The 14,657-nt window shown below is 34.5% G+C and overlaps 1 protein-coding gene across 1 annotated transcript; it reads right to left on the reverse strand.

The window, feature by feature from the left end:
- Positions 1-306: 306 nt before the first annotated feature.
- LOC137402808 (dentin sialophosphoprotein-like) lies at positions 307-11,877 on the reverse strand. The gene is made up of 11 exons (XM_068089315.1): positions 11,856-11,877; positions 10,977-11,146; positions 10,686-10,697; positions 10,472-10,604; positions 9,752-9,903; positions 7,812-7,931; positions 7,003-7,174; positions 5,855-6,042; positions 4,783-4,959; positions 3,654-3,833; positions 307-2,953 (listed from the first exon to the last, which is right to left on the reverse strand). Exons 1-11 carry the CDS (start codon positions 11,875-11,877, stop codon positions 932-934), a joined length of 3,348 nt encoding a protein of 1,115 aa, XP_067945416.1. The 3' UTR covers positions 307-931.
- Between the last annotated feature and the right edge of the window lie 2,780 nt (positions 11,878-14,657).

A 14,657-nucleotide genomic window follows, 5' to 3' on the forward strand; every position in this document is an offset into this window, starting at 1 on the left:
TGGGCCTATTGTAGACCTTTGTATTTTATAAGCTATGATCAATTGCACTGGTGCTGTCTGATTTAACAATGCAAGACACAGCTGCATCTTCAAATGGCTGCCAAGAGCTGTTGCAGATATGTCTAAACAGGTCTCCGGTTATAAGTAACCAGTCCAAATAAAAGCCTAATTATGAGTTTGCCGTAATAAAGTAAATTAAATTATAACGACAAAGTGAAGATCCATTTCGACTTTTCTAAAATGGCTTACTGGGCTTCATCTGCATTGACAACAGGCAGAAATTAATCTGAGAAAAGAGTCCGAGTATCAGATAGTCATTATGGTGGCAGCGTGTATAATTAAAAATCATGTTATAATAAAATTCACATTGCTAATACAATAGTTGCTAAACAGATTGATTTACTAATATTTCTAATTCAAGTTAGCAAATCAAATAGTGACAACAAAATATAAATGTTTTCATTATTTATTGACAAGTTTAACTTAAATAAACATCCAAAGTTTAGGCTGCGTACAAGTATTTTAGAATAATAAATAATTAATATTGTTAGTAACTTATTCTTATGGAGTTATATTACAAAAGTTATCAATGTTCTCACAGTAATTACTGAGCACTCTATTGTTTTCATGCTAGGTATTTCAAGTCTTTTCAAAGACATACATGCACTTATACATTATTTCTTGAAAATATCTTTTAAAAGCAGCTTGTAGTTTAAATCTGTATTGTGTCAGTCAAATACTTAGTCTCAAAAAACAACGTGGATGTGAATGAGATTTAAGAAAGAAAATATATTAAACTAGCTATTTCAAGATTTACCTTTTCTCTTAAATTGAGAGAAGATTTGATATTAAATGCTTGTTCCTATTTATTTTTCATAGTGCGAGCCAATTAGGAGTTATTCCTAATTGCCCAGAGCTATAATTGGCTGCCTTAAAGTTCTGTAATTGCTTCCTCATGCTTTGAGTCATGTTCATCATCTTTGCTCGATGCCCTCCTTGCACAACTCCCAATACTTGCTTCTTGGTTAAGAATTATGGCAGCCTGGTGTTCTTTTCCATTCGGTTGGCTTATTGAATTCTGTTCTCTTTGCAAAATGGGTTCTATTTTTTGGTTTTGTTCATGTTTTATAGTCCTTACGTCTTTAGTGTTTGGTTCATTTTCAGCATTCTCATAACTTTGTGACGCCTGTTCACTTTTGACAGGAGAAACACTTTTTGTAGTCTCCATTTTGTTTATGTTCTGGTCATCTTTTAAGCAATAGACAATTGAGCTTTGCTTGCTTTCTGCGCTTTCCTCACTTCCTGTGCGCTTTTCACTCTGGGCGCTCTGTTTACTTCCTGTGCTCTGCTTACTTTCTGTGTTCTGTTCACTTCCTGTGCTCTGCTTACTTCCTGTGTTCTGTTCACTTCCTGTGCTCTGTTTACTTCCTGTGCTCTGTTCACTTCCTGTGCTCTGTTCACTTCCTGCTGTCTGTTCACTTCCTGTGCTCTGTTCACTTCCTGTGCTCTGCTTACTTCCTGTGTTCTGTTCACCTCCTGTACTCTGCTTACTTCTTGTGTTCTGTTCACTTCCTGTGCTCTGTTTACTTCTTGTGCTCTGTTCACTTCCTGTGCTCTGTTCACTTACTGTGGTCTGTTCACTTCCTGTGCTCTGTTCACTTCCTGTGCTCTGCTTACTTCCTGTGTTCTGTTCACTTCCTGTGCTCTGCTTACTTCCTGTGTTCTGTTCACTTCCTGTGCTCTGTTTACTTCCTGTGCTCTGTTCACTTCCTGTGCCCTGTTCACTTCCTGTGGTCTGTTCACTTTCTGTGCTCTGTTCACTTCCTGTGCTTTGTTTACTTGCTGTTTTCTGTTCACTTGATGTTTGCTGTTCGCTTCCTGTCATTAGCTCACTTTTTGTGCTCTGATCCATTTTTGTTTTTTGCTCAGCGTTGTGCTCATATACTATTCTAAACAAGCTTTTTGCGCTTTTGTCATTTCCAGTGCTTTGTATATTGTTTAAATTTTGTTCACACCTTGTGAATTGCTCACAATTCATACTTTGTCCTCTACCTACTCTTTCTTCAGCTTCTAGTATCTGATAACTTTTAGTAATTTGATTCTTCTCTGCACCCCCTTCAGTTGTTGTACTCTGGTTACCTTTCACATTCACTTCCAATCCTGTGTCTGGAGAACTTCTTGTTTTTTGCTCTTCTTTTGGCTTCTGCTCCTTTACTGCACTCGGTTCCCCCTGCCATTTTTTGTTCTCCTCATTATCTGGTAGATCCTCATTTGTTGTGCTTGACTTGCTGTCTGTGTTTTTCTTCTTTTTTAACATCAGTTTATTTTGAGATTTGTCATCACTTTTTGTATATTTTTCATCACAAAGTTCACATTTCAGTGGTAAATCTTGTTCATAATTGATGCATATAGTAGGTTTCAGACCTTGTTGAGTTTCTGTATCTGCAATGAACTGAAAAGTTGTATCAGCTTTTTGATCTACATCGTCGGTTTTACACTCTTCCAAACAGTTGTTTTGGGCATTCAAATATTTTTCATCACAAGTGTTTGAATGATCTTCCTCTTTTCCTTGACATCTTTCACCTTGGCTATGCATGATGTCGGTTTTAGAATTTATCTTCCGATCAATTTCTAATTCATTTGAATCTATAGAGCTCACTGTAAGGTTTTCACTTTTTGAACAATCTTCATTGGTTGTGGATGGAGTCTGACGACTCTTAGTGCTCCATTCACTTTCTAAACTGATTGATGTTTTTCCATCTTCACTCTCAGAGGTCTGTGCAGAATCCAAGTACTCTCCTCCCTCGCTACCAGTTGAACTTTCGGTTTCAGTTTCACCAGTACTACTCTGCTGACTTTTAGAACTTTTCTCGTTCTTGGTGATTACCTTCCTACCAGATTCTTGTTCATACTTTTTTTGTTTGTTTGCTTCAAGATCCTTCTTAGGTTTTTTCTAAAAACAATAATTGATGTGAAGTAGTCAGTTTAACTTATTTAGACTCTGAATTTACTTTGCTTTTACTCAAGCCGTCACTACCATTCAGCTTTTTTTATAATCAAAACTAAAACAAAAGGTTTATTTAAGGTTTTTTATTATTAAAGATGAGCTTGTCAGGCGGTTTTTGGTATTATTCTACGATTTGCTTTTTTGATTTTTGAGTTGATGTGACGGCCAGCATGTTTCAAGATTAATTTGACAAAACTTGATCTCAGTTAAAACACTCAGATCCAGCGAAAGTGTGATTATGATGCCTATAGTTGTAAAGAGACTGACAGAATAGAAGTGAGTAATGCTGCAACATGAATGCAATAGCCAATCTCAACTATAACACCGAGATCATCTAGTTACATCATTTCACACGGGTTTCGCTTCTGAGCACTTTAACCTTGATCAAGTTTTGTTGATTTTTATCTGTAGACATCCTGGCAATCAAGTCACCACAAGCAAAAAAACAACTGCAAATAATAGAATACTGATACGTTCTGATAAAATCTTGTAGAAATTTGTGTAAGTTCATCTTTAACATTGGTCATGTCAACTTATAGCTAAAATAGGATATAAGGAGTTGTTTACTCTCAGTGTAATATGCTTCCATCCAAATGAATTATTGAAGCAGCAAAACATTTAGAATTAAATAAATATGTTTAACAACCTTAATAAATCTGTTCCAGATGAAGTATACAGGCAGGGCTATGTAGAATGCCCAAGATGCTATGAGAACAGAGGCTATTGGCAGTATTATTGACAAATCGCTGTCAGGCTGTCTGGCTATCGACTTCACAACCAACAAGGAGATCATTACGTTCTGTGCACCGGTTTCAATTGAGATCGTCTGTAATACATAAGACATACACTAGACATAAAGTACTAAGTTATTATGATACAATTGACTAACAAACTGAATGACAGTTACGAATATCATTTTTCTTTATTACCATTTTTCATTTTAAAATTATAGCTACCGCTTTTCTTCCCGTCTATAAGCTCTCATAATTAACGAATTGGAAATAACTTATGCATATTTGATTTGTCAAAATGAGTGGTCCTCTTTGGACAGACTTCAAGTTTTGCGTAATTCTTTCTTTTCTAAAGACAGCTTCATTCGAGATACATTGATGACGACTCACAGATCTGTCATTAAAAAAGGTGAATTTTGAATCAATGGTAAGTTCTAAGAATGATATAAATCAGCATGGATATCAAAGCCTTTAATTTTCTTGTTAAAAATAGCAGTCGTTTTAATTGTGCCAGCTTTCACTGATTCCCAAGATGTTGTACATGGAATTACCAATATGAATAAAATTTTTACCTACATGGAACTTAGACCAATGGCATTAAACTTATTAGACTGAGCTCTAACCAAGTAGAGCAAAGAAAAGGAAAGAAAGAGATCGTTAAGTGTGAGTGTTGAACCAGTTTAATCCTCCCAACTCTTTAACCAACAGGTCTAATCGGCTGCTTCCCGAAGCTTTAGAATATTTTTGCAAATTTTTATTTTCTATTATTTCTGATAGAAAAGGCAAAAAGAAGAATGAACAATAGAAATACATAGCTTATTTTAGCAGCAATTTTATAAAAAAAATTTCATTTGGAATAAACAAAAAATATATTATATCCGATTTAGTAAATTCATCATAAAAATATATGTGCTGTATTTTGAGTGCATTCAATAAACCTTCAATCTTCAATAAAAATAAAAAAAGTTATATTAATCAAGAAGAGGAGATCTGTGAGTCAGAAAAGCAGAACAGTGAAATATCTAATTTGATTTGGCCACCTACCTTTATGAGTTTCCAATCAAACCGTAAAATCCATGCCAACAGGGCGCCTAAGATATATCCTCCATATGGCAAGATGCATGCAGCCACCACAACTCTAGCATTCCAGCCATAGAATGTGTAAATGTTGACATAGAGACCAAATGTGTAGAAATATACAATGATCAACACGAACAGGACCTGCAACAAAATATGCATACTGATAGAAGGGAATAGTAGCCTTTGTTAGTGTCTCCCTGTAATCATTTCACTCTAGCCTAATAATGGGAATTTGGTTAAACAGAAGCATGTTGGTCTACATAAAAGGGATTTTTAATATAAAAAAAACTAAAACGTCAGCTTAAAATTTCACATGAAATACTATAAACTTCGGCTCAATATTTCATATGAGACTTTTTGAACGATAAATCATTTTTTAATTTAGTTTAGGATCTGAACTACTGTTAAAAATGAATTTGCGCAAAATTCATCATGTTTCTATCATTTGTGATTGTTTTTGATGTTTGAGCAGGTCTGACAGCCAAAATGTTTCAAAGTTCTGGCTGTCATTAAATTATGCCATTAAATTGCCAAATATAAACTTATTTTTCCTGCGTAAGAACCCTTTGTTCAATTTTAATAGAAAATTAAAATCAATAAAATTGGAATGTGGTTGAAACACTCAAATTAAAAATAAGTACAAAATGATGTCACGAGTTGCTATCATTGCTACGGTTGATATGAGCTATTGTCTTCAAGTTACAGCATTATGCGTCTCTACGCCTCTCTGCAATTATAGTCTGATAACCACACTTTTGCTTGATCTGGGCGTTGTCACTGCGAACAAATTTCATCAACTTTAATCTTAAAATATCTTGGCAGTAAAATTATTCTAAACATTAAAAACGGTCGCAAATGATAGAAAAACATCGATGCTTTCTGATAAAATCTAATAAAATGTTGTGCAAGTTTACTTTGAGTAGTTGGATCAAGCTGAAAGGAAGAACAACTCTTCTCATTATTGCCTTGAGCTGAAAGCAGTCTTAAAATACGCAAAGAACCAGTCTATTTTATAACTTACAGCTTTTATACTTACCTTCAGCCATTTTCTTAGAAGGTTGGCAACTTTTGGAAACTTAAATCTTATTAAGGCGCCAACAGTAAGTGGTAATATGATAGTGATCAGAGACCTCAAAATTCCTAGAAACGGGATTTTAATTCTCCCCATTCCATCGTCTGCTGGGATGGTTAGTCCAAGAGTGTACAGCCAGGCTGGCAGCGCTCCTAAGAAAGGAAAATTTTTTTTAATTATGGTCGTTTTACCTGTTTTTGGATGAATTACTAAACAGTTTTAGCATTGCTCCTATCTTGAAAAACTGATTTACAACAAAAATATATTTTTAATAGGCTGCAACACCAAATTTTGCAATCATTCAACTCTGACTACAAAATGGCAGAGATTTTACATTTAGATGTAATATCTACGTTTAGATGTAATATATAATACCGAAACTATCTAATATCAGAGTGTGTGTTCAGATGTAATACCGAGACTATCTAATATCAGAGTGTGTGCTCAGATGTAATACCAAAACTATCTAATATCAGAGTGTGTGTTCAGATGTAATACCAAAACTATCTAATATCAGAGTGTGTGTTCAGATGTAATACCAAGACTATCTAATAATAGAGTGTGTATTCAAATATAAGACCGAGACTATCTAATAATAGAGTGTGTGTTCAGATGTAATACGAGGCTATCTAATAATAGAGTGTGTGTTCAGATGTAATACCGAGACTATCTATTAACAATGTGTATGTTCAGATGTAATACCGAGACTATCTATTAACAATGTGTATGTTCAGGTGTAATACCGAGACTATCTAGTAACAGAGTGTATGTTCCGATGTAATACCGAGACTATATAATAATAGAGTGTGTATTCAGATGTAATACCGAGACTATCTAATATCAGAGTGTGTGTTCAGATGTAATACCGAGACTATATAATAATAGAGTGTGTATTCAGATGTAATACCCAGACTATTTAGTAACAGAGTGTATGTTCCGATGTAATACCGAGACTATATAATAATAGAGTGTGTGTTCAGATGTAATACCGAGACTATCTATTAACAATGTGTATGTTCAGATGTAATACCGAGACTATTTAGTAACAGAGTGTATGTTTAGATGTAATACCGAGACTATCTAATAATAGAGTGTATGTTCAGATGTATTACCGAGACTCGCAAAGGTATTCAGTGTCGTCATTGTTGCACTGAGGGATAGATCTGCATTGAACAGTTTTGAATACATATTGCTGTGTCCACCTCCTGGAGAGCAGCCGAGAACAAAGAATCCAAGTGCTTTGGCACCAGTAAATCCCATCACCCATATGATTCCATATGAGACCTGGCAAACATAAGCCATTAAATTGCTAAATATATAACTTAGTTTTGATACGTAAACAACCTCTGGCACTCAGCATCATGCTAATCAAATACTAAGTTTTTTTTACTGTAAAAAAATATTTTGTTTCACTTTTGAGACTGATGACGAGCTACATAAATGAGCTAAATATATCAAATTATCTTATTGAAATGTGTTTAAAAAAACTTTCTGTATCAGCATGAGCTCGCACAAAAAAACTGTGAACAAATAGCTATCAACAACTGTAGCTTCATCAACTAAGTTTTATGCTAAAAGTAAACGTAATATGTTTACTTTTAGCTTGCTTACTTTTTACTTTTAGATGTAATACTAATAACAAACATTACTATATTATAGTAATGTTTGTTATTAATAGTACATCTACAAAAGCAACTGGGTATTATTTAAAAATGTTGCTAAACAGTGAAAATGTGAGTCAACCGATTTCTAAATGCTTACAGATTCTACAGGTTATGGTTGGTAGTAGACTGTCTTTTAATATTAATGGTTGAACTAAAGTGAACGTCTCGAAATTTTAACATCATAATAGGTACAATGATGAAGACCATTCTTAATGCTTTAAAGGAGGGAACACACTGAGCAAACTTTACAAACTTACCAGAGGCATTATGGTAAACTGTGAAACAAAAGCAACAAAAGGGGCTTTGGGCTTCTTCAAGTGTGATTTGATGGTTTCAAAGTCTAGATCATTTCCAGTTGCTATTTTTATCAGCACGATCTGTACAAAAGCAACGATCGAAGATTAAACAAGCAGTTAAATGTGTATATACGTGTATATAGTAGGTAGGTTGTAGGTAAATTGAAAATAGTAGTAACTATTAGTAGCTATTAGCAGCTCGTAGCTACTGTGGTGAGGGCCAGCGGGCCTTGTGTCCGGGCCAATGCTCGGCTTGTTCTGGCTAGACTTGATTCAGTATGGCCAGACTGCTAGTGAGGGGACAAGGGGACCCAGCTTGGAGTGAGGGGACAAGGGGACCCAGCTTGAAGTGAGGCGGAGCCTAATCATGACATTTATATGTAAGGTAACATATGCAAAAGACCATATCAGTAGAGCTTATATGCATATACGCATGCATATGTATATGTATAGGTTTTTGACTACAACTTTCTCACATCAGCTACAACGTTGTTTCACGCTTGGCACTCGTCAGGTTGTGAACAAGAATTTGCAGCCTGACAAGCGCCAAACGTGAAACAACTTTGTAGCTGCCACAGAAAATTTAAGTCAAAAATCATCGAGTTTCGATACACCTAACTCCCAGAATTCAGAGATCCCTTTTTAACTTAATTTCTTCGAGATAGCAGATGAGTCTCTGGCTTTTTTTACACTACTAGTCACAGACTAGTGTCAACTGATATCAACTACCAGACCAATCAAAAATAAAATTGAATTTGTAGATAAATTATGGTTATAAATTAGGTTATAAAATTTACTCATGAAATTGGATAAAAAAGATAGTTAAAGCTACAAAGTAATTTGACTTATGCACTGTAAAAAAGTACAGCCCAAAAATAAAGTTTTTTTATTAGAGGCTTTTATAATAAATACGAAAGCCTTTTTTAGCCATCCAGTACAAAATGGCCTGTGGTTGAACAACTACATTAAAACCGTGAACCATAAAAAAAACAAAAAGTGGTCCCTTGATGACTTCCGCACAGTACAGAAGTGAGCACTCATATGGTGACAGAGTTGCATGAGAATGATCTCACTAAGCTACTCTTTGATGAATAACTCGCTCTTGTCATCTCAAAGCTTCTCTCCTGAGAAATTTGTAACTCCAATGAGTATGACTACGCCTGGGAGGTAAAGGTACTACATGCCCTATAAGTACATGTATTTCAAGCTAATTGCATTTGCACTTAGTGAAATGAGCTATGATCAGAGGTAGATAGATCTTCTTTGTAATTTTAGAAATAAATTGTGTTCCGTCAGACAAAAATGGGGACAACAAACTCTCCCTTTGTGAAACAATCAATTTTCAGGTTGAAGACTCTTTGATTGAGCCATCAACCTAGATATTCCTCTTAGTTTGGTCATGATTTGATGAGTTGGAGTCTTTAATTGTAATGGTTTCACCTTTAGTTGGTTGAACCAACCTCACGATGAACTTGCGCAAAATGTTAGTAGAGTTTATTAACAATTATTAATGTTTTTCTATCATTTGCGATCGTCTGTGATGCTCAGGGTGATCTGACTGCTAGAATGCTTTAAGATTAAATTAAAAAACTTGATCACAATTAAAACCCTCGGATCAAGCGAAAGTGTGATTGTTATGTCTTCAGTTCTACAGAAACCAACAGAGTAGAGACTCGCAACGCTGTAACTTGAACATGCAACCATAGCAATGGTGTCATTTATAGCAATGATATCAACTATAGCAACGATACCAACTACAGCAATGATAGCAATGAGTAACATCATTTCACACATATTCTTCTTCTGATCGCGTTTTGTCAATTTTAATTTTAAAACATCCTACCAATCAGATCAACAATAGTAAACGCTTGTACGGCTCCTCAATGAGCTACTTGACTCACCAATATCATAAGAGAAATGTCGTATGCTGTGTCCACAGGGCGGTGTGATCTTATCGTTCGAAGTCTGATGTTACCAACATCAAAGACTTCGGTGCTGTTGTCCAGGGAAGCCGAGAAATTCAAAGTTGAGTAACCCAGATAGACTGAGGTACCTATTAAACAGTTCAGGCTTCATTTAGTAGAACACATGCTATGGTTCATCTAATACTCTTTTGGTTTGATCCTGGTCATTTTATTAAAGCAGTTCCTACAGAAACTTTAGGGCTTCTGTGCATTTGTGTTGACAATTGTCTACATAGCATAAGATTCTGAGACTACAAATAACCTACATTAGACTGTCTTACCTATGCAAGATTTATTGCAAGTAAAAGCAAGTAACCATTGAAATACTTTCCGAAATTTTTGTCTAGATTCCTGGGCATATTGTTCATGTCATGAATCGTGAGAAGTATTTTTAAAACAAGTTCTAACTTTTGGAAACTCTTGCAGAATGGCATTTACTATGAAAAACTTCTTTTCAGTGCAGGTATAAATACATCTTCAGAAAAGGTCCATCAGATTTGGCTGCATTTACATTTGTACTTTATTCTCACTAGCATGTTGTACATTCTAGTAGTATTATACTGCAAAAGGCAGTGTAATGGAATGCTAATGTACATGTATTACATCATCATTTCAGCATTGGCGCCAGCATATTTGAAGTGCTGCTGTTTTACTTACAATAGAATGACAGGTTGTAACAGGTTCCTAATTCTTGAATGCTTTCATTTCCACTCGCCGATAGCATGTGACCTTCATATTCTGTGACATTATGGTAGGTCTTTCCTTGACATGAAGTGACAGTAACTTGCTCCTGCAAAATGTGATGTTTATTATTAATTATATTTTCAGGTTCTGCAGCCACAAAAACAAGCTATTTCAGCAGAATAAGTACCTTGCCCATCTCCTAAAAGTCAAAGAGAGATTCAATTCAAGGGTTTGTAAGCCTCACTCAAGCGACACCATTGAGTCAATAGCTAGGAAAGTCTCATAAGAGACAACCATTTAGTTTGGCAAAAATGTTTTTGCCAACAAAACACTAAATAAATTATAGGCTCCGTTGACTAATGCATAGAAAAAGAAGCCTACCTCTGACTGATACCCAACCAGTTACTTGCTGAAATATCGACGTAGCATCTATGAGATGAACAAAATGGTCCTGCAAGCAAAAATTTGCTATGCTCACCGATACTGTTGCGACACTCCGCTGTGAACTCTCAACAGAAACATTAAAGCTGTTTAGTTCTTTATTTATAAATAGCAGCACAGATCTCTGAGTAGGAGGTTGCTGATAGTATATGGTGAGAATCTCTTCTTCTGGATGGATAACAGTCACCTGTGTTGAGCTTTCACTTCCTAAAAGTATATAGTATAAATTTTCAGAATTTAATCTGTTATAACTACTGAGAATATTGTCTCAACTAAATTTTTTAAACAACAACTTTTAACTAAAAAAAATAAATTTAATTTCAAGTTTGAATGAACTTTTCAAAATACATATTTTTATTAATTTAAACTTTATAGAGAAAATGTAAAAGCGTATGCACTGATATTTTTTATAATATTTTTTCACATCTATTTTTGTGAAAATGTTTTAGGACTTTCATTAAAATTTTGTTCATTCTTTTTTGTAAATTGGTCATAACATATGGCATTATTCCACAAAGGCAATTGAACAGTGCCAATATTGAAAGCTGATAGTTATATTGGAGTTGTCTGATCATCTTTAGAATAGGCAGTATCATTAGACCTTAAGCTGTTGCAATGGATTTTAAATTAGCAATGTATCTTATAGAACTCTATAATTAACTTTTGGTTTTACTACACAACACATGTATCAGCTTAAAATCCGTTTATTAAATTTGTCTGGCCCTTAAAAACATAAAGCTTGTAACATGACATTTAAAAAGAGTGAGTAAAAAATGATGATTGGGTGATATTGAAACTTTTTGTTTAATTTAATCATTGTCGGGTTTTGTGATAATTATGATTATGGCTGCTATTGCTTATTTTTAAAATACTCCTGACTCATCTGACAGCTATAAAACTTCACTTAACAATGTACCAAATGTGAGACCATTTTTCATGGTTAGTGGCAAGTAAGCCATGATATTCTGGCAAAGATAGCAAATGCTTCTACTGTAGTTAGTGCACAGCTTTTAGTTTTATTCGAATCACATCTATATATATATATTTCTCAAAGTATGTTTGTGTGTATGTCGTATGTCTGTCTGCATTCCGACTATAGCTATTATTAGAATAACTGCAGCTGGACAACAATGCTGACGCAATATCATGGAGTATCGTCATTAAAAGCCTAGCAGCTTACTACAATTTTCCATTGGCAATGTGCCAGGCTACTAGCTCGAAAGTTACAGTTGTTTAACAAAGTTTTAAAATCTTTACAGTGGTTTTCAATTTTCTCTTAATTTATCTAAACTACACAAAACACTTCTCTCATGATATGTAGTTTGCAAGTTAGAATAGTAAATGTTGTTATATGTTAAATACAAATCAATTTTTTGTCCATACTTTTTTATTAATCGGGCAACGCCGGGTAGCACAGCTAGTAGTGTTATTATAAATAGAATCAGGCAACAATTACTGGCTACAATACAAGTTATTGATCAATATATGCCCTGGTATGTCGTCATCATGGTTCATCACAAGATCTCTTTATATGCTAGACTTCCACAAACTGATTGACAAAGAATTTCCATGTTCAAACTTAAAACAGCATTTGCTGGAAGCATGATGGAGTTTGTTGTTGGTTAAGGACTGGTTTTACAGCTAAGACTAATCTTCTGCAGCAAACAGATTGTTATTGGCATGCAAAATCCTTTCCGTGTTTCAACTCAGTGAGAGATTATTATAATACTGAAGAAACGTAGTTTCACTAACAGATTGTAGCATTAATACATTCCTTAATTCACCTTTATCAAAAAACTTCAAATTCGTTGACACTTTATTGTTCAAAATCCTTCTGCCAAAGAGTGCAACCAGTCTATCAATATATATTTACTTCTTTACAGTGATAACAGTAATGACGGTCATGACAGCAATAATATCAATAGCTTTAAAAGCCTCATTCGTGAGTAGGAACCTCTGCAATCTTCAAAAAGTCTTGGAGAGAATTAAATATGAGTCCTGCAAGCCTCTTCAAGCTACACTGATGAGTCCTGAGCTAGAGAGTGCTCAAAAGAAACAAACATTAATATATTCTCAACATAGAGTTTTTGCTTGTAGATTTTGGCAAGTGCTGGTCAGTATATTGTAGCTTTTTATATATTGTGATAATGTAGTGTTGATATATTTGCACTAATTATTTGGCTACCAGCAATTCAGCCTTCCTATTTTGACTAAAAGAAAAACCACACAATGGTTGTAAACAAAGCTCTCTTATGAATCAGAGAGCACTTATGTCTATCACATATTCTGTTACATAAAACAACTCTATAGTTGTAGAAGTTGCTGCAAGAGAGGGCCTGAAAGAACTTTTTTACATAGCATGCTTAGCTTGGCTTCTAAAAAGTCTTGTAATAATAGTAACAGTTTCTCGTAAATTACATAATAGATAGCCTTCATCAGAACTAGTTTCCTAGATACTCTATGTTCCCATGATGCAATTAATCCACAACTTTTCGCTATTTGCAACATGGAAACAGCTAAAGTCTACAAATCCAGCGAGTTTCTTTACTCAAAGATTTTTCTCAAGTGTTTCTTGCTTACGAATAATAGAAATGTCACTTTTGAATGGTGCATAAAAAAATACTGTGCAAGCTATTCCATTTTAAACATTTTCAGACTTCAATCATTCTTATTACAGAAGTGCTAAAAATAAGGCAGGAATGCATGAATATGACCTTTGGCGTAAAACCCCTTATCATTTTTAGCAAAGCACCCGCATTAACCCGCAATATGCAAATGTTTATAATAATCTTTATTACACAGAAAGTCAACTTGTGCAAATTTCCAAATCTACATCATCTGCGCAATGGAAACTTATTAAAAGGCTTTATACATAGCAACAATAATTTTATATATAAAATACTATATTCTCACTGTTCATTAGTCAATAGAGGCAAAAAACTTTTAAGCTTCAGTCAATATTTTGACTAATGAAAACACAGTCGGTTTGACTCGTCCTTTTAAACAAACGGCGTACATTAGCTAACAAACATACATACTCGTAACATACATACTTACCATTATGTTTACCCAATATGTCATGAGCGAGTGTAAGTGTGATGAAAAAGAACCAAAAATACAAAAAATTCATTCTTCCCTGTGAGCTGGAGAGCATCTTTCTGACGAGTGAACGTTTAATGGCCTCGTATGTTTTGGGAATCTGACTCTACCTGGCCCTCAGGTCATGCCATATATCTGATGGGTAGAATGTTGATGCGCAACATTAAAAATGTAAAGGTTGATGGAGGTGAACAAAAACTTGGCTTCAATAGAGAATGATCAATATTCTGCAGAATCCTAGCAACTTGGGTTGCCATGTGATGAACCTATTTAGTTTACAGAAGATACAAAGTGTTTCTGCATGACTAAACAACACAGATTATCTCTCGAATCTCGCCTTAAAGATGAGCTCGCACAAAGCTTTAGTAGATTTTATCATAATATATATGTATTTTTATACTATTTGCTATCGTTTTTGATGTTTTTAGTGATATGACTATCTGAAATTTATTATATTAAAGTCGGTAAAACTTGATCACAGTTAAAACGATGTTCTATTAGCTTCCAGTTGGAGGCCGTAGCAGTTAACAGTAGTTTGTAACATTAACTTGTTTTTTTTATTTTGCAAATACATACATAAACTACTTATAGCAGTTATTAGAGAGTAGAATTGTTAGCT

The sequence above is a fragment of the Watersipora subatra genome, chromosome 8 (assembly GCF_963576615.1).
Source record: "Watersipora subatra chromosome 8, tzWatSuba1.1, whole genome shotgun sequence".
Taxonomy (NCBI): domain Eukaryota; kingdom Metazoa; phylum Bryozoa; class Gymnolaemata; order Cheilostomatida; family Watersiporidae; genus Watersipora; species Watersipora subatra.